At 49.6% G+C, this 20505-nt stretch overlaps 1 protein-coding gene across 1 annotated transcript in view; it reads right to left on the reverse strand.

Annotated features, from left to right (window-relative positions):
- The window catches only part of LOC128684068 (cell adhesion molecule Dscam2), a 569487-nt gene that overhangs the window by 48934 nt on the left and 500048 nt on the right, over positions 1-20505 (reverse strand). Inside the window, exons 19-24 of the mRNA XM_070091026.1 lie at positions 15479-15622; positions 14279-14434; positions 13742-13953; positions 9489-9564; positions 7144-7288; positions 1957-2084 (exon numbers count right to left, since the gene is read on the reverse strand). Of these exons, the coding sequence (XP_069947127.1) occupies positions 1957-2084; positions 7144-7288; positions 9489-9564; positions 13742-13953; positions 14279-14434; positions 15479-15622 (861 nt within the window). The remainder of the gene's footprint in view (positions 1-1956; positions 2085-7143; positions 7289-9488; positions 9565-13741; positions 13954-14278; positions 14435-15478; positions 15623-20505) is intronic.

Consider the following 20505-nt stretch of genomic DNA (forward strand, 5'->3'; position numbering starts at 1 on the left):
CCCAGGGCACTGACCAACTGTGACCCAGAACACTGCCCTACAGTGACCCAGAACTCAGGTCAGTGACGTAATGTAACCCAGAACTCAGGTCACCGACTTACTGAGACCAAGGGCACTGACCTACTGTGACCCAGGACATTGACTAAAAATGCCCCAGAACACTCATCTACAGTGCCCCAGGGCACTCACCTACTGTGACTTAGAGCATTGACCAAGTGTGACCCAGGGCACCGACCTACTGTGACCCTTTGGAACCGACTTACTGTCACCCAGGGCACATCCCTACTTTGAGCCAGAACTCAGACCACTGATCTAATGTGACCCAGGGCACTGACCACCTGTGACCCAGGAAAGTTACCTACAGTGACCAAGGGCACTGACTATCTGTAACTCAGAACTCAGGTCACTGACTTACTGTGACCCAGGGCACTGACCTACTGTGACCCAAGGCACTGACCAACTCTGATACAGCACACTGACCTACTGTGACCCAGAGCACCGACTTACTGTGACCCAGGGCACTGACCTACTGCGACCCAAGACGCTGACCTTCTGTAACCCTTTGGAACCGACCTACTGTGACACAGGGCACTTAATTAATGTGACCCAGGGAACTTTCCCATTGTGACCCAGGGCACTGACCTACTGTGACCCCGGGCACCGACCTACTGTGACCCAAGGCATCGACCTATTGTGATGCAAAGCAATGACCTACTGTGACCCACGGCACTGACCTACTGTGACCCTGGGCAAAATTATACTGTGACACAAGGCACTGAACCATTGTGACTCAGGGAATTTACCTACTGTGACCCAGGGCGCTGACTTACTGTGAACAAGGGACTGGACTACTTTAACGCAAAGCACTGACTTACTGTGACATCGGGCACCGACCTACTGTGACCCAGGGTATTGACCTACTACGACCCAGGGCGCTAACTTACTGTGACCCAGGACACTGACCTACTGTGACCCAAGGCACTGACTTACTGTGATCCAGGGCACTGACCTACTGTGACTCCATACATTGACTTATTGTGACCCAGGGCACCGACTTACTGTGACCCATAGCACTGACCTACTGTGATCCAGGGAGCTGACCTACTGTGACCCCGGGAACCGACCTACTTTGACTCAGGGCACCGCCCTACTGTGAGCCAGAGCACTGACCTACTGTGACACAGGGCACTGACCTACTGTGGCCCAGAACTTAGACCACTGATCTAACGTGACCCAGGACGCTGGCCTATTGTGATCCAGGGCATTGGCCAACTGTGATCCAGTAAAGTAACTTACAGTGACTCAGAGTACTGACCTACTGTAACCCAGAACTCAGGTCACCGACCTACTGTGACCCAGGGCACTGACTTGTGACCCAGGGAACTTGTCCACTGTGACTCAGGACACTGATCTACTGTGACCCCGGGCACCGACCTACTGTGGCCAAGGGCACCGACCTATTGTGATCCAAAGCACTGACCTACTGTGACCCCGGGCACTGACCTACTGTGGCCCAGAACTCAGACCACTGATCTACTGTGACTCAGGGAACCTACCTACTGTGACCCATGGCGCTGACCTACTGTGACCCCCGGGCGCTGACCTACTGCTACCCAGGGCATTGACCTACTGTGACCCCCGGCACCGACCTACTGTGGCTCAAGGCATTGACCTACTGTGACCCGGGGCACTAACTTACTGTGACCAAGGACACAGACCTACTGTGGCCCAAGGCACTGACTTACTGTGGCCCAGGGCACTTCCGTTCTGTGACTCCTGGCATCGACCTACTGTGACTCAGAGCACTGACCTATTGTGACCCATAACCTTACCTGCTGTGACCCAGGGCGCTGACCTAATGTGCTCCAGGGTACTGACATGCTGTGGCTAAGGGCACTGACCTACTGTGGCAAAGTGACCTATCTTGGTGACGACCTAGGTTACGGGATTACTGACCTAGAACAGTGAGATTGTAAGTGACGGTATCACTGCCGTGATGGTTGACAGCAGTGCAGGTGTAGCGGCCGCTGTCACTCCTCTGTACGTCAGCCAACGTCAGCGTCCCGTCAGGCTGCACCCGGAACCTATACATAACACGGAATATTTACAATGAGACCTGTAAATACCACATGTTGATAATGGAACCTGAACACAACACGAAATATTCACAATGAGACCTGTAAATAACAAATGTTTACAATGGAACCTGTACATAACACGAAATATTCATAATGAGACTCCCAAATAACAAATTTTTATAATGGAACCTGTGACCCACGAAATATTCACAATAAGACCCGTAAATACCACATGTCTACAATGGAACCTGAACAAAACACGAAATATTCACAATGAGAACTGTATATAACACATGTTTACAATGGAACCTGTACAAAACACGAAATGTTCTCAGTGTTACCCGTTTGCCTAAATGAAATTGTGTAACAAATGAAATTCCGCTATGACCAGAATCTGTTGCCTAAATTTTTGGGAAATTTAATACAGCAGACTTAGTTCAGATAAGTAAACAAATGTATTTAATACAATTAACAACGAGCATCTTTTAATATCAAGAGATGTACTGGGCAACGCAGGCGTGGAGGAGACTTTCTCCTCCTCCTCTTGTTCAAAAAAGAAAACATTAACAATGTGAAATCTGATTAAAAAGAGAATATTCGATTGATAACACTCTGGTGCAGGTTTGAAACTAATCAGAAAATTTAGGTAACTCTCTTAACACAGTTTTTTCCCTCGATACTCCCCTCCCTCCGAGTGATTTTGTTGAGCAGCGCGACTTATCCTGTTGCTCAGCCTGCTGATAGTAAGGCATCACCAAACACACAACTGACGGGATTCGAACCCACGGCAGGCGAGTCCCAAAAGTCACAGACCTGTGTGATAACTACTGGGTTTGCCATGGATTCCAGTCTCATCTGTTCCGTGACTTGCTTACGATCGTGGAATTACGAATTCGTGAGTCGTAAAGCACTTCGTGCCAGTCCGTGTGGTAGACACAACATTATTATTTAAACTACATACATAAACATTGCAACATTCAAGTATCACATCCTCTTCAAGTTATCCTCAGGTAACTGCAGAAAATGTTGAATGTTTTCTACACTGTTATTTAGTTATGTTATTTAGTTATGTTACTTAGTTATGTTATTTAGTTATGTTATTTAGTTACAAAAAACACTTAGTGTTCTTAAATGTTATTGGTGTTAAACTCTATATTTCTGTCCTCCAGTACGTTAAGAAAGTAGTGCCTGACTCACCTGTCATGGGGGTCGGGGACTCACCTGTCATGGGGGTCAGGGACTCACCTGTCATGGGGGTCGGGGACTCACCTGTCATGGGGGTCAGGGACTCACCTGTCATGGGGGTCGGGGACTAAACTGTCATGGGGGTCGGGGACTCACCTGTCATGGGGGTCCGGGACTCAGCTGTCGTGGGGGTCGGGGACTCACCGGTCAGGGGGGACAGGGACTCACCTGTCATGGGGGTCAGGGACTCATCTGTCATGGGGGTCGGGGACTCACCTGTCATGGGGGTCAGGGACTCACCTGTCATGGGGGTCGGGGACTCACCTGTCATGGGGGTCAGGGACTCACCTGTCATGGGGGTCGGGGAATATCCTGTCATGGGGTCAGGGACTCACCGGTCCTGGGGGTCAGGGACTCACCTGTCATGGGGGTCGGGGACTCACCTGTCATGGGGGTCGGGGACTCACCTGTCATGGGGGTCAGGGACTCACCTGTCATGGGGGTCAGGGACTCACCTGTCATGGGGGTCGGGGACTCACCTGTCATGGGGGTCAGGGACTCACCTGTCATGGGGGTCGGGGAATATCCTGTCAGGGGGTCAGGGACTCACCTGTCATGGGGGTCAGGGACTCACCTGTCATGGGGGTCGGGGACTCACCTGTCATGGGAGTCGGGGACTCACCTGTCATGGGGGTCAGGGACTCACCTGTCATGGGGGTCAGGGACTCACCTGTCATGGGGGTCGGGGACTCACATGTCATGGGGGTCGGCGACTCACCTGTCATGGGGGTCAGGGACTCATCTGTCATGGGGGTCGGGGACTCACCTGTCATGGGGGTCAGGGACTCACCTGTCATGGGGGTCGGGGACTCACCTGTCATGGGGGTCAGGGACTCACCTGTCATGGGGGTCGGGGACTCACCTGTCATAGGGGGGTCGGGGACTCACCTGTCATGGGGGTCGGGGACTCACCTGTCATGGGGGTCAGGGACTCACCTGTCATGGGGTCGGGGACTCACATGTCATGGGGGTCGGCGACTCACCTGTCATGGGGGTCGGGGAATATCCTGTCATGGGGTCAGGGACTCACCTGTCATGGGGGTCAGGGACTCACCTGTCATGGGGGTCGGAGACTCACCTGTCATGGGGGTCGGGGACTCACCTGTCATGTGGGTCAGGGACTCACCTGTCATGGGGGTCGGGGACTCACCTGTCATGGGGTCGGGGACTCACCTGTCATGGGGGTCGGCGACTCACCTGTCATGGGGGTCAGGGACTCATCTGTCATGGGGGTCGGGGACTCACCTGTCATGGGGGTCAGGGACTCACCTGTCATGGGGGTCTGGGACTCACCTGTCATGGGGGTCAGGGACTCACCTGTCATGGGGGTCGGGGACTCACCTGTCATGGGGGGGTCGGGGACTCACCTGTCATGGGGGTCGGGGACTCGCCTGTCATGGGGGTCGGGGACTCATCTGTCATGGGGGTCGGGGACTCACCTGTCATGGGGGTCGGGGATTCACCTGTCATGGGGTTCGGGGACTCACCTGTCATGGGGTCCACCTGTCATGGGGGTCGGGGACTCATCTGTCATGAAGGTCGGGAACTCACCTGTCATGGGGGTCGGGGACTCACCTGTCATGGGGTCGGGGACTCACCTGTCATAGGCGTCGGGGACTCACCTGTTGATAAATTAGACACATGTGCAACTCTTGGGTATCTTTATTGAGGAAACGTTTCGCCACACAGTGGCTTCATCAGTCCATACAAAGGAGAATCTTGAAGAACAGGAAGAGAATGAGGTAATCAGTCCCTCAACCTTGAGTCGATGTGGTCAGTCCATCAATCTTGAATAGAATACGGCATACGTGCTGAGAAGGAGCTTATAAACCGTTGGCAGGAGAGGTGCTGCAGTCATAGGTCGTGTAACATTTGTTACACTCGCCTGTTATTGTGGTCTTAGACTCACCTGTCATGGGGGCCGAGGACTCACCTGTTATGGGGGTCAGAGGCTCACCTGTCATGGGAGTCGGGGCTCACCTGTCATGGCGTCGGGGACTCACCTGTCATGGGGTCGGGGGCTCACCTGTCATGGGGTCAGGGACTCACTTGTCATGGGGATCAGGGACTCACCAGTCATGGGAGTCGGGGTCTCACCTGTCATGTGGGTCAAAGACTCACCTGTTTTGGGGGTCGGGGACTCACCTCTCATGGGGTCGGGGACTCTCCTGTCGTGGGGGTCGGGGATTCACCTGTCATGGGGTTCGGGGACTCACCTGTCATGGGGTCCACCTGTCATGGGGGTCAAGGGCTCACCTGTCATGGGGGTCGGGGACTAACCTGCCATGGGGGTTGGGGACTCACCTGCCATGGGGTCGGGGACTCACCTGTCATGGGGTCGAGGACTCACCTGTTATAGGGTCAGAGACTCACCTGTCATGAGGGTCGTGGACTCACTTGTCATGGGGTCGGGGACTCACCTGTCATGGGGCCGAGGACTCACCTGTCATGGGGGTCGGGGACTCACCTGTCATGGGGTCGTTGACTCACCTGTCATGGGGGTCAGGGGCTCACCTGTCATGGGGTCGGGGACTCACCTGTCATTGGGGTTGGGAACTCACCTGTCATGAGGTCGGGGACTCACCTGTCATGGGGGTCGAGGACTCACCTGTTATGGGGTCAGAGACTCACCTGTCATGGGGGTCGGGGACTCACTTGTCATGGGGTCGGGGACTCACCTGTCATGGGGCCGAAGACTCACCTGTAATGGGGGTCGGGGACTCACCTGTCATGGGGGTCAGGGACTCACCTGTCATGGGGGTCGGGGACTCACCTGTCATGGGGGTCGGGGACTCACCTGTCATGGAGGTCGAGGACTCACCTGTTATGGGGTCAGAGACTCACCTGTCATGGGGGTCGGGGACTCATTTGTCATAGGGTCGGGGACTCACTGGTCATGGGGTTCGTGGACTCACCTGTCACGGGGGTCGGGGACTCACTGGTCATGGGGTTCGTGGACTCACCTGTCATGTGGGTCAGGGGCTCACCTGTCATGGGGTCGGGGACTCACCTGTCATAGGGGTCGAGGACTCACCTGTTATGGGGTCAGAGACTCACCTGTCATGGGGGTCGGGGACTCACTTGTCATGGGGTCGGGGACTCACCTGTCATGGAGCCGAGGACTCACCTGTCATGGGGGTCGAGGACTCACTTGTCATGGGGTCGGGGACTCACCTGTCATGGGGGTCGAGGACTCATCTGTAATGGGGGTCGGGGCCTCACCTTTCATGGGGGTCGGGGACTCACTGGTCATTTGGGTCGTGGACTCACCGGTCATGGGGGTCCGGTACTCACCTGTCATGGGGGTCGGGGACTCACCTGTCATGGGGATCGGTGACTCACCTGTAATGGGGTCGGGGACTCACGTATCATGGGGGTCGAGGACTCACCTTCTATGGGGGTCATAGACTCACCTGTCATGGGGATCGGGGACTCACGTGTCATGGGGGTCGGGGACTCACGTGTCATGGGGTCGGGGACTCGCCTGTCATGGATGTCGGGGACTCTCCTGTCATGGGGATCGGGGACTCATCTGTAATGGGGGTCGGGGGCTCACCTGTCATGGGGGTCGAGGACTCACCTGTCATGGGGGTCGGGGACTCACCTGTCATGGGGGTCAGGAACTCACCTGTCATGGGGGTCGGGGACTCACGTGTCATGGGGGTCGAGGACTCACCTGTCATGGGGGTCGAGGACTCACATGTCATGGGGGTCGAGGACTCACCTTCTATGGGGGTCAGAGACTCACCTGTCATGGGGATCGGGGACTCAAGTGTCATGGGGGTCGAGGACTCACCTGTCATGGGGGTGGAGGACTCACCTGTCATGGGGGTCAGGGATGGGGGTTCTCTGGTGGGTCCAGGTGAGGGTGGGCTCTGGCACGCCCACTGCTCCACACGCCAGACTCACGTCCTCTTTCCACGCCGCCGTCACGTTCCCGCCCACCGCCCACACGCCCGCGGGCACTGTTGAGGGCGGGGAGGGTGGCTGTAGTCACTAAATAACACGGTAATGCCCACCCACACAACTCCGCCCGGAATAACTTAAAGTAATGTGTTGCAAGATGGTTTATTGTGTTGCAAGATAGTTTATTGTGTTGCAAGATAGTTTATTAAATTTGTTAAATACATTTCCAGCAAGACGGTTTATTAAATAATGTATTGCAAGATGGTTTATTAATTGTGTTGCAAGATGGTTTATTAAACGATGTTTTGCAATATGTTTTATTAAATGATGTGTTGCAAAATGGTTTATTAAATCATGTGTTGCAATATGGTTTATTAAATCATGTGTTGCAAGATGTTTTATTAAATAATATGAAGTTAGATGATTATTATTATATAATTAAACTGTGTGAAGATATTCTTACCAGTAACGATCGTTTTATCTTACTTATTTACAGTAATATTTGATTTTATTTTCACGTATATAGTTTTCCTTATTATTATTATTATTATTATTATTATTATTATTATTATTATTATTATTATTATTATTATTATTATTATTATTATTATTATTATTGTTGTTGTTGTTGTTGTTGTTGTTGTTGTTGTTGTTGTTTAAATTATACGTGCAAGGCTGCCAAAACTGAGATTACCCAGTGTTGAATGGTCTGAGTACATTATATATATGTATTCAACATACAGACGACCAACCAGTTTCGTTGTCTTTAATCACAAGTTTCCAGAGCCATCTAGAGGTTGGATGCAGCTCCAGATCATTTGGTGACCGTTAAATATGTTGTGGCATTTCTGACTTGTCAGCGGTTGGACGTCTGACTCGATTACATTGTTTGTGGCAATCATCTCAACCGGTCACGTAAATGCTCTCTAGTAGGCAGCTGGTTCCTACCTCGTTGTGACCTATGGTTCTCTAGTGTGTCTGTGTGGTCTCACTGATAATAATTCTGACTTATAAATAGTGTACATAATGAATTGGTTAATGGTATAAACATATACCTCACACAAGTTAATTCCTTAATCTGTTTTTTTCCTTTGAGTTCTTCAAGTGCCACTTTTACTGACTGCTATTTATCGCACATCTGCAGGAGTGCGAGAGCGCGGTAAAAGTACAGGAATTATTAAACCTGGGCATCTGTAATACTGGGGGCTTCTCTGCCGGTGAGGCAAGATTTATTATTATTATTATTATTATTATTATTATTATTATTATTATGGTCCCTGAAGGTTGTCTTGACGCTTGCTGGCCTCGTATAAGCTTCATAAGTTATGTGGTTAACATATTCCACTGGCAATAAGGTTGGTGTTATGATTACTTCTAGGTCCTTCTTATACAATGATTGTTGTAGACTCTTGGAGTCCGTACTCCCTTTGCACTTTTCGAGTATGCTTCCCTCTCTGCCTGATCGTACACATGATAGATTTTAACTCAAGAGGTCTTTTTTTAATACTGCTTTTACTATTTTCATTGGTGTCACGTAATCGGCAAAGTGAGGCACGTATAAAGGATTCTTCTCACTCTGGCAGATTATTTACATATACCTAAGTCAGTAGTAATCATAATTGTGATCTTTGGTGTACCTTGCTCGGTTCCCATATCCCTATTACCTCTCCTACACTCTGTTTATTATCCCTCAATTACTCATTGAGTCACAGGTATGCATTTCATCCCCGCCTTCTCTTCTGGTTTATGCATCAGGTCGCTCATCTTCGCATCTCTCGTTATTTTTCTGTGAATCTGTCATAAAACGCCATCACGATCGTATTAAAGAGCTTCCCACCAGTAGAACCGTGAGGCTCATCCTGACAAAATCTCCCTCTTCCAGGTGATTCAAAACATGATCATTGTGACCGTCATTTCCAGCATATGCTGGTATGTCATTTAGAGCGTCGTCGCAACTGTACAGGCGACGAAGAACTTGTACGTTGAAGAAACACTTACGTGTCGACTTGCACGTGTACTTGCGACAATCTTTCTTCGTATTTCATCTCTTTCTTAGCTATGGAAGAAATATTTTGGCATTTCTTTGAGTATTTCTAATTCATATGCTTGTGCACGGGTACTCAAAAATACCCTCTGGTGTATGATTTAGATTGCTTTATTGATCTCTTCCTGGTGACATTACTTCTTTATGGCCAGCTGCCTCGGACGACCTACCAGTACCCGTGTATGGTAACGTTATATTAACGTATGTGGACGTACCTGTGTGTGAAGGCTTGACTACGGCCACACTGCTCGATGGACCTTCGCCCATTCTAGTCGACGCTGTCACCCACACCTGTCGACAAAATCTTCCTCAGGTACAGCTTAATTAATAGGTGACTAGACACAATATTACATTTAATCGATTTTATAGTGTTGATTAATTTGAAATAAGGAAATTTAATCCTGAATTAAATTTAAAAGCCAGTAGGAAACAATTGCACTGACCTGGTGTGTGATCAGTGGTGTGTGGCAGGTCATGCAGGGTCAGTTGGAGGTGTAGGGCAGGTCATGCAGGGTCAGGTGGAGATGTAGGACAGGTCATGCAGGGTAAGGTGGAGGTGTGGGGCAGGTCATGCAGGGTCAGGTGGTGTGTGGCAGGTCATGCAGGGTCAGGTGGAGGTGTGTGGCAGGTCATGCATGGTCAGGTGGTGTGGGGCAGGTCATGCAGGGTCTGGAGGTGGTGTAGGGCAGGTCATGCAGGGTCAGGTGGAGATGTAGGACAGGTCATGCAGGGTCAGGTGGAGGTGTGGGGCAGGTCATGCAGGGTCAGGTGGTGGTGTGTGGCAGGTCATGCAGGGTCAGGTGGAGGTGTGTGGCAGGTCATGCATGGTCAGGTGGTGTGGGGCAGGTCATGCAGGGTCAGGTGGTGGTGTGTGGGAGGTCATGCATGGTCAGGTGGTGTGGGGCAGGTCATGCAGGGTCAGGTGGTGGTGTGTGGGAGGTCATGCAAGGTCAGGTGGAGGTGTGTGGCAGGTCATGCAGGGTCAGGTGGAGGTGTAGGGCAGGTCATGCAGGGTCAGGTGGTGGTGTGTGGCAGGTCATGCAGGGTCAGGTGGAGGTGTAGGGCAGGTCATGCAGGGTCAGGTGGTGGTGTGTGGCAGGTCATGCAGGGTCAGGTTGTGGTGTGGGGCAGGTCATGCAGGGTCAGGTGGTGGTGTGTGGCAGGTCATGCAGGGTCAGGTGGTGTGTGGCAGGTCATGTAGGGTAAGGTGGAGGTGTGGGGCAGGTCACGCAGGGTCAGGTGGTGGTGTGTGGCAGGTAATGCAGGGTCAGGTGGAGGTGTGGGGCAGGTCATGCAGGGTCAGGTGGAGGTGTGGGGCAGGTCATGCAGGGTCAGGTGGAGGTGTGGGGCAGGTAATGCAGGGTCAGGTGATGGTGTGTGGCAGTCATGCAGGGTCAGGTGGTGTTGTGTGGCATTTCATGCAGGGTCAGGTGGTGGTGTGTGGCAGGTCATACAGGGTCAGGTAGAGGTGTGTGGCAGGTCATGCAGGGTCAGGTGGTGGTATGTGGCAGGTCATGCAGGGTCAGGTAGAGGTGTGTGGCAGGTACTGCAGGGTCAGGTGGTGGTGTGTGGCAGGTCATGCAGGGTCAGGTGGAGGTGTGTGGCAGGTCATGCAGGGTCAGGTGGAGGTGTGTGGCAGGTCACGCAGGGTCAGGTGGTGGTGTGTGGCAGGTCATGCAGGGTCAGGTGGTGGTGTGTGGCAGGTCATGCAGGGTCAGGTGGTGGTGTGTGGCAGGTCATGCAGGGTAAGGTGGTGGTGTGTGGCAGGTCATGCAGGGTCAGGTGGTGTGTGGCAGGTCATACAGGGTCAAGTGGAGGTGTGTGGGCCGGTCATGCAGAGTCAGGTGGTGGTATGTGGCAGGTCATGCAGGGTCAGGTAGAGGTGTGTGGCAGGTACTGCAGGGTCAGGTGGTGGTGTGTGGCAGGTCATGCAGGGTCAGGTGGAGGTGTGTGGCAGGTCATGCAGGGTCAGGTGGAGGTGTGTGGCAGGTCACGCAGGGTCAGGTGGTGGTGTGTGGCAGGTCATGCAGGGTCAGGTGGAGGTGTGTGGCAGGTCATGCAGGGTCAGGTGGAGGTGTGTGGCAGGTCACGCAGGGTCAGGTGGTGGTGTGTGGCAGGTCATGCAGGGTCAGGTGGTGGTGTGTGGCAGGTCATGCAGGGTCAGGTGGTGGTGTGTGGCAGGTCATGCAGGGTCAGGTGGTGGTGTGTGGCAGGTCATGCAGGGTAAGGTGGTGGTGTGTGGCAGGTCATGCAGGGTCAGGTGGTGGCGTGTGGCAGGTCATGCAGGATAAGGTGGTGGTGTGTGGCAGGTCATGCAGAGTAAGGTGGTGGTGTGTGGCAGGTCATGCAGGGTCAGGTGGTGGTGTGTGGCAGGTCATGCAGGGTCAGGTGGTGGTGTGTGGCAGGTCATGCAGGGTCAGGTGGTGGTGTGTGGCAGGTCATGCAGGGTCAGGTGGAGGTGTGTGGCAGGTCATGCAGGGTCAGGTGGTGGTGTGTGGCAGGTCATGCAGGGTCAGGTGGTGGTGTGTGGCAGGTCATGCAGGACAAGGTGGAGGTGTGTGGCAGGTCATGCAGGACAAGGTGGTGGTGTGTGGCAGGTCATGCAGGGTAAGGTGGTGGTGTGTGGCAGGTCATGCAGGGTCAGGTGGTGGCGTGTGGCAGGTCATGCAGGATAAGGTGGAGTGTGGCAGGTCATGCAGAGTAAGGTGGTGGTGTGTGGCAGGTCATGCAGGGTCAGGTGGTGGTGTGTGGCAGGTCATGCAGGGTCAGGTGGTGGTGTGTGGCAGGCCATGCAGGGTCAGGTGGTGGTGTGTGGCAGGTCATGCAGGGTCAGGTGGAGGTGAGTGGCAGGTCATGCAGGGTCAGGTGGTGGTGTGTGGCAGGTCATGCAGGGTCAGGTGGAGGTGTGTGGCAGGTCATGCAGGGTCAGGTGGAGGTGTGTGGCAGGTCACGCAGGGTCAGGTGGTGGTGTGTGGCAGGTCATGCAGGGTCAGGTGGTGGTGTGTGGCAGGTCATGCAGGGTCAGGTGGTGGTGTGTGGCAGGTCATGCAGGGTCAGGTGGAGGTGTGTGGCAGGTCATGCAGGGTCAGGTGGAGGTGTGTAGCAGGTCACGCAGGGTCAGGTGGTGGTGTGTGGCAGGTCATGCAGGGTCAGGTGGTGGTGTGTGGCAGGTCATGCAGGGTCAGGTGGTGGTGTGTGGCAGGTCATGCAGGTGGTGGTGTGTGGCAGGTCATGCAGGGTGGTGGTGTGTGGCAGGTCATGCAGAGTAAGGTGGTGGTGTGTGGCAGGTCATGCAGGGTCAGGTGGTGGTGTGTGGCAGGTCATGCAGGGTCAGGTGGTGGTGTGTGGCAGGTCATGCAGGGTCAGGTGGTGGTGTGTGGCAGGTCATGCAGGGTCAGGTGGAGGTGTGTGGCAGGTCACGCAGGGTCAGGTGGTGGTGTGTGGCAGGTCATGCAGGGTCAGGTGGTGGTGTGTGGCAGGTCATGCAGGACAAGGTGGTGGTGTGTGGCAGGTCATGCAGGGTCAGGTGGTGGCGTGTGGCAGGTCATGCAGGATAAGGTGGAGTGTGGCAGGTCATGCAGAGTAAGGTGGTGGTGTGTGGCAGGTCATGCAGGGTCAGGTGGTGGTGTGTGGCAGGTCATGCAGGGTCAGGTGGTGGTGTGTGGCAGGCCATGCAGGGTCAGGTGGTGGTGTGTGGCAGGTCATGCAGGGTCAGGTGGAGGTGAGTGGCAGGTCATGCAGGGTCAGGTGGTGGTGTGTGGCAGGTCATGCAGGGTCAGGTGGAGGTGTGTGGCAGGTCATGCAGGGTCAGGTGGTGGTGTGTGGCAGGTCATGCAGGGTCAGGTGGTGGTGTGTGGCAGGTCATGCAGGGTCAGGTGGTGGTGTGTGGCAGGTCATGCAGGGTCAGGTGCTGGTGTGTGGCAGGTCATGCAGGGTCAGGTGGTGGTGTGTGGCAGGTCATGCAGGGTAAGGTGGTGGTGTGTGGCAGGTCATGCAGGGTAAGGTGGTGGTGTGTGGCAGGTCATGCAGGGTCAGGTGGTGGTGTGTGGCAGGTCATGCAGGGTAAGGTGGTGGTGTGTGGCAGGTCATGCAGGGAAAGGTGGTGGTGTGTGGCAGGTTATGCAGGGTCAGGTGGTGGTGTGTGGCAGGTCATGCAGGGTCAGGTGGTGGTGTGTGGCAGGTCATGCAGGGTCAGGTGGAGGTGAGTGGCAGGTCATGCAGGGTAAGGTGGTGGTGTGTGGTAGGTCATGCAGGGTCAGGTGGAGGTGTGTGGCAGGTCACGCAGGGTCAGGTGGTGGTGTGTGGCAGGTCATGCAGGGCCAGGTGGTGGTGTGTGGCAGGTCATACAGGCTCGGGTGGAGATGTGGGGCAGGTCATGCAGGCTCAGGTGGTATGGGGCAGGTCTTGCATGGTTAGGAGGTGGTGTGGGGAAGGTCATGCAGGGTAAGGTGGTGGTGGTGGCACTGACCTGATGTGTGGTGTGTGGCAGGTCATGCAGGGTCAGGTGGGTCAGATGGGGCTCCACTCTCCGGCTGTGGGGTCCACCTCGCCCACCAGCTGGCTCCCAGTGCACCGTGTAGCGGCTGATACGCCCGTGTGGGCGTGTAGGTGGCGCCCACGACACAACGGCTGCCCGCGGACCAGACACCACCGCCTTCACGTGTGCAGGAGCTTCCGGCACTACGATCACAAGAACAGGACGTGTACAGGGTAAAATCCTACAAGTTTGTTTCAACTTCAGTAATTCACTATAAATAGTTCTGGTAATACCTTGCTTGAACATACAGTGGAACACAACACATTCAACAACTTTTTTGGAATGAAATGTCTTGTATATTTTTTTCTGAAGTAAGCCAGGCTACACACACACACACACACACACACACACACACACACACACACACACACACACACACACACACACACACACACACACACATATACACACATTTATATATATTTAGGGAAGAGAATATTGCTTGAGATGTATGACACGTTTGCTCACCGTCCTGGTCGGTGGTACAGAGGAGAGCGTGTGCGGGCGCGCCCTCGCCCGCACGGGTGGCAGCTGCTACAGTGATGCTGTAGTTGGTCCATGGTGACAGTCCTGCCAGTGTGGCCCTTTGTGTTTCTGACACCACGCTGCCTGAGCCTCCACCCTCTGTAACACATGACACCTGATACTTGACATCTGTGTGAGCCTTCACTCTCTGTAACACATGACACCTGATACTTGACATCTGTGTGAGCGTTCACTCTCTGTAACACATGACACCTGATACTTGACATCTGTGTGAGCCTTCACTCTCTGTAACACATGACACCTGATACTTGACATCTGTGTGAGCCTTCACTCTCTGCAACACATGACACCTGATACTTGACATCTGTGTGAGCCTTCACTCTGTAACACATGACACCTGATACTTGACATCTGTGTGAGCCTTCACTCTCTGCAACACATGACACCTGATACTTGACATCTGTGTGAGCCTTCACTCTGTAACACATGACACCTGATACTTCACATCCGTGTGAGCCTTCACACTCTGTTACACATGATAGTTGACACTATGATACCCGAGTCCCTGTAACAGAGAGTGTAGATTTAAACACGTGAAACATCTGGGTATCTTTATTGTAAAGATACCCAGATTTTGCACGTATCTAATTCTTCATCTTGTCCATATTGTATACCATACATGTCCGAAGCTGAAAGAACAAAAAGACACAATACATAACCCGCACACAGGAGAGATAAAAGCTTATACGTATTTCGGTTCGGCTGACGGAGTCCTTTTCTCCAAATTCTCTTCCATTCGTTACTGTAAACATGTTCCCCTTGGCTACCCACTAGTACTTTGTCTTCATTGTTACTCTTATCCAAACGAATTTTCTACTTTTTATCGTCTGCCTTAAAAGGGAGATTTTCCTCCTATACTACTCTTAACTCTGTAAGACATTGCAACGTTCCTTGAAACTTACGTAGCAAGGTAAGTTACAAACCAGAACACACCGCTCAAATATGCCAGGTAACACACTGGACAAATAGCACCACCTTTCTTGACTGCAGATCTGAGGTAAGTGTAGGTAGTGTGGGAGAAGTAGACTCACCGTGTGGGGGGAAGTAGACTCACCATGTGGGGAGAAGTAGACTCACCGTGTGGGGGAAAGTAGACTCACCATGTGGGGGGAGTAAACTCACCGTGTGGTGAAGATTGGGAGTAATAAACACGGTAGTTGACGATGACACCGTTCCTGTGACGAGGTGGCGGCGGCGCCCACGTCACCACAACACTGGATGACGTCACACTCTCACAAGTCACGTGACCAGGTGGTGAACTCGGCTCTGTCCGTGCAAGAAGACAAGAGCATAAGACTGGAGGAGCACGGCAGAAGACCCGCTTGCCCATACCAGGCAGGTCTTTCTCAAATGCAACTAGGCTGGCCAGACGTCCTGCTTCAGGCAGGACAATCCTGCCTTTGAGCACTCTGCCCTTCGTCATGCACAACCTTAAGCAGGATGTAATTTGTCCTTTTTGGGACCTGCCTTAAAAGAATTATATAAATTTCCTTACGTATACCAGAAGAGCGGGAACTGAAGGCCATAATAACTACTGACGTATTTTTAATATAATTTTATGTAGTTGCTATTGGCAACACCACGTTCTGAGCCGCAGAGAACATGTACCAGACGAGTCAAACTATCAATTAAGTACACGTCCGAATCTGAGACGGTCAGCCTGCCGAGGGTCGCAGTGGGAAGTGGCTGACTTTATTTTTGGCTTAAATTAAGTCCCTAAAGAAATGCTGAAAAGAAAGACTACGCTTAATTATGAATGTTCCAAAGAATTTCGATTTATCGCTAAAAGCAGAAAAGGTGACTTTCATGCATTTTGTAAACTATGTCGTTGTGATGTAGATATTAACGGCACTGGTAAAAATGAATTTAATATGCACGTTGCCACAGATAAGTATAAAGTTAACACTGTGCGTCATCACTTATTATTTTCATGCCAAGCTCGATCATCTCAAGATTACGAAATAATGGCCTCAGTACCGTATAAAGTGCATCATGCTGTGAAGTACCATCAGTCATGCGGAAATGTTGACTGTAGAGTAAAAGTTGACAAATAAATATATAGTGACTCGCTGATAGTGAAAACTAAAACAAAAGCTCAGTTTGAAAATATTCTAGCAACGTATTCTGTACAAACACAAATGGAGCACATCAAAGAACATAGCTTGCCCTTTTCAATAGCAACTGATGCTTCAAACAAAAGTGCAACAAAGTGTTTCCCAATACTTCTAAAATACATTTTGAGAAGGGAATGCACCATGTGTTACTTGACTTTTACAGCGATAACAATGAATCATCAGAGGCCATAACAAATCAGCTACTGTCTAAACTAGAGACGTCGGGTCTGGATCTGAATAGAGTGTCTACATACACTGCTGACAGTGCAAGTGTAAACTATGGAAAACTCAACAATGTTTATCAAAAATTGAAAACGGCTCGAAAGAACATTATTGTTGCAAACTGTCTGGCTTACATTTTGCACAATGCAACAAGATTTGTTACAGCAATACTAGAAATTGATGTTGAAAATCACCATCTCATCTAAAAGAACAGCACTGTTAAAGGAATTACATATATGTTTGTTGAGGTTGATAGTCACAGCCTGTTGCTGTATGATGTGACTAGATGGTTCTCTCTTTTGCCAGCTACTGACAGAATACTTACGTGCTGGGAAGTCCTCGAAAGTTTTTTCCAGACGTTTGTGAGGAGTGACCCAAGGTACTGTGAAAGTGCTTTGCTATGATGATGAAGGAAATGCCTGTGAATCGTCAATTTTTATGCTAATGTCTGAAGTGAAAAGTAAACTTGAGAGAAGAGTAAAAGACTGTTTTTTTTTTTCTTTTTGGCTTTGCAGTAAAGATCAAGCTTGTCCAGCTTACCAGAGATGTGTCTAAGAAATGTGAAGCAAACTTCATTGCTTTCTATCAAAGAACCATAAAGTACTTAAGTAACAGGTGTGACTTCTCTGAAAGCAGCTTTCATAACAAAGTGCCAAAAATGAACCTAGCAAGTGCCATACCTTTTAGAGAATTCTGTGATGTATTTAAGGTCGTAGCCTTCAAGATACTGATATGGATGAATTATATGAATAGAAGGGGATTGTGCAGGGAATTATTAATACACCTGAGATGGTAGATAGCCACTGTGAGGAACGCTGCCTCAAGCTGTTCAGTACATTTCAGGCCCCTTTCACAAATCTGAGGGTGAGTGCAACAATACCTACACAGGACGAGCCTTTTTAATGATGACCTAAGCTTGGAGAAACGAAAGAAAGAGTCTGCAAGTAGAAGAATTGAGACACTTATGCAACACATGGGAATGTTTATTGAAGAAACGTTTCGCCACACAGTGGCTTTATCAGTCCAATACAAAGTAGAAATGGGTAAGGAGAGAAGTTTGAGGTAATCAGTCTCTCAACCTACAAGTCCATCACCTACAAGAGTGATGGACTGAACACATCGATTCCAGGTTGAGGGACTGATTACCTCAAACTTCTCCTCTCCTTACCCATTTCTACTTTGTATTGGACTGATGAAGCCACTGTGTGGCGAAACGTTTCTTCAATAAAGATTCCCATATGTTGCATAAGTGTCTCAATTCTTCAACTTGTCGGTTTTCTAAACCATTCGTCACAAGACTGCAAGTAAACTCAGTCAAAACAGATTTTCAAATTGTTAAAAACCTCTCAAAAGAGTGCCCAGCCATGTATAAAAAATTCCTAGCCAACAGAAAACTCTTCGAGAAGGCAAGGGCAGAAATACAAAAAATAGATATTGTTAGGTAAGACACATATGCAACAGTTAGGTATCTTTATTTCGAAACGTTTCGCCTACACAGTAGGCTTCTTCAGTCGAGTACAGAAAAGTTGATAGAAGCAGAAGATACTTGAAGACGATGTAATCAGTCCATCACCCTTAAAGTTTTGAGGTGGTCAGTCCCTCAGTCTGGAGAAGAGCATTGTTCCGTTGTCTGAAACAATATGAAGTTGAAGTGACAGAATGGGGCCTTATATAGTGCCAGGAGGTGAGACGTAGGTTGCTTGGGAGGGCAGGTCCCTCTCAAACCCAGCCGTTCTCATTAGTAGAGGTTGTCGAAGTTGATGGTCTGTGTCTGACAGAATGAACATTAAAATGGTATAAAATACCGACAGATTGTTAGGTAAGACACATATGCAACAGTTAGGTATCTTTATTTCGAAACGTTTCGCCTACACAGTAGGCGGTATTTTATACCATTTTAATGTTCATTCTGTCAGACACTGCAACACAAGGGTATCTTGGTACAGACCATCAACTTCGACAACCTCTACTAATGAGAACGGCTGGGTTTGAGAGGGACCTGCCCTCCCAAAGCAACCTACGTCTCACCTCCTGGCACTATATAAGGCCCCATTCTGTCACTTCAACTTCATATTGTTTCAGACAACGGAACAATGCTCTTCTCCAGACTGAGGGACTGACCACCTCAAAACTTTAAGGGTGATGGACTGATTACATCGTCTTCAAGTATCTTCTGCTTCTATCAACTTTTCTGTACTCGACTGAAGAAGCCTACTGTGTAGGCGAAACGTTTCGAAATAAAGATACCTAACTGTTGCATATGTGTCTTACCTAACAATCTGTCGGTATTTTAATACCATTTTAATGTTCAAAAAATAGATATTCATGGTAAATTGGCTACTTCCTTAAGTTTGTAAAGTAAATTAATTTGGTTAGCATACGATGTTCCAGCGAAAGTAAAAATGAATATTCATTTCATCCGATTATTTAATTTTACTCTATGAGTGCATGTTTATAATATTTACAGTGCGTTTTAAAAATTAAATTTTTAGAAAAAAAATACCACAAAAAATATTTATCACATTGTAGTGATATATGATAAATAAATAATTCTCCTCAGTATATTTTGAATATTTTCTACAACTTTTTTTATATATTTCAACTCATCATAAAATATGTTTGATTTAAGTTAAATTTCCAGGCTTAAAACTTTAGTAATTAATTTGTTAAGCACTAGAATTTGGTAATTTGCACATTTTGGTTATTATAATACAATAAAGTAAAAATGAATATTCATTTTATATATATATATATATATATATATATATATATATATATATATATATATATATATATATATATATATATATAATAATAATAATAATAGTTTATTAGAACATGATACATAGTTGTACGTACAAGGTATTATAGCAGTTGGGTGTACATGTCAAAAGCCCCTTGTATGCTGAGCATTATGGGCAGGCTTAAAATTAACTTAAGATTATCTGAGCTTTAATAGATTTGGTGGTAACAGTTACAGTAGACAATTTACAATATCAAGTACAACTGTTTTGGTGCTGGAGCAGCAAGAGTCTTACATTCAGTGGTGACACTGGCACAGGTATGGTCCTGTATACCTGCTGAGTCACTGAGGTTGCCCGGAAGAATTTGTTTTATTAACTCGTTCGATGCTATGGAAGAGGATAGGAAAGCTGGTAGGGCAATCTGGGAGGATCTGCGTACTTCCAGCCCCCCAAGCCTGACTGGAAGTGAGGCTTGCAACCATTGTCCATCTTCAAGGGAAATATTCAATACACTCTGAATACAACACTAATATTTTGAATGATCTGTCGATTGGTAGAAACTACTTCACATTTGGCCAAAGGCTCTGTCCCATGCCTTTAATTTTTCTGATGTCCTCTAGGAGAGATTCTGTTGTGCCAGCTAGGGTACCATCATCCAGGAACCAGATATTGAGCTCACTGGAGAGTGCTTCTGTGACTTCTTTGATGACCAGACAATAGAAAGGGGGGCGAGAGGGTCCCCCTGATGCACACCCTCACATGAGTCGATTTCATTGTCCCCAAACAATAATTTAGAAGTCACACTATAACACGAGTGTTTGAAGGGATAAAGGGAAGGGAAGTTTCTAGAAACTGCTTGTAGAGCAGCATCCCTTCTGACTAAGTTGAAAGAGTTGGCAAAGTCCAATCTGATCAAGGCTTTTTCATCTGATATGTTGTTGATGTATACTTGTGCTGCGTGGGCAACTGCTTCACAGTCGTGCCGAATAGGTAAAAGTTGCGATTTTGGCTTAAATAGCAACGCTCTTCTTGCCGAATAAGGAAAGCGAAAATTTGTGTATGTAATAAT

The sequence above is a fragment of the Cherax quadricarinatus genome, chromosome 3 (assembly GCF_038502225.1).
Source record: "Cherax quadricarinatus isolate ZL_2023a chromosome 3, ASM3850222v1, whole genome shotgun sequence".
Classification (NCBI taxonomy): Eukaryota; Metazoa; Arthropoda; class Malacostraca; order Decapoda; family Parastacidae; genus Cherax; species Cherax quadricarinatus.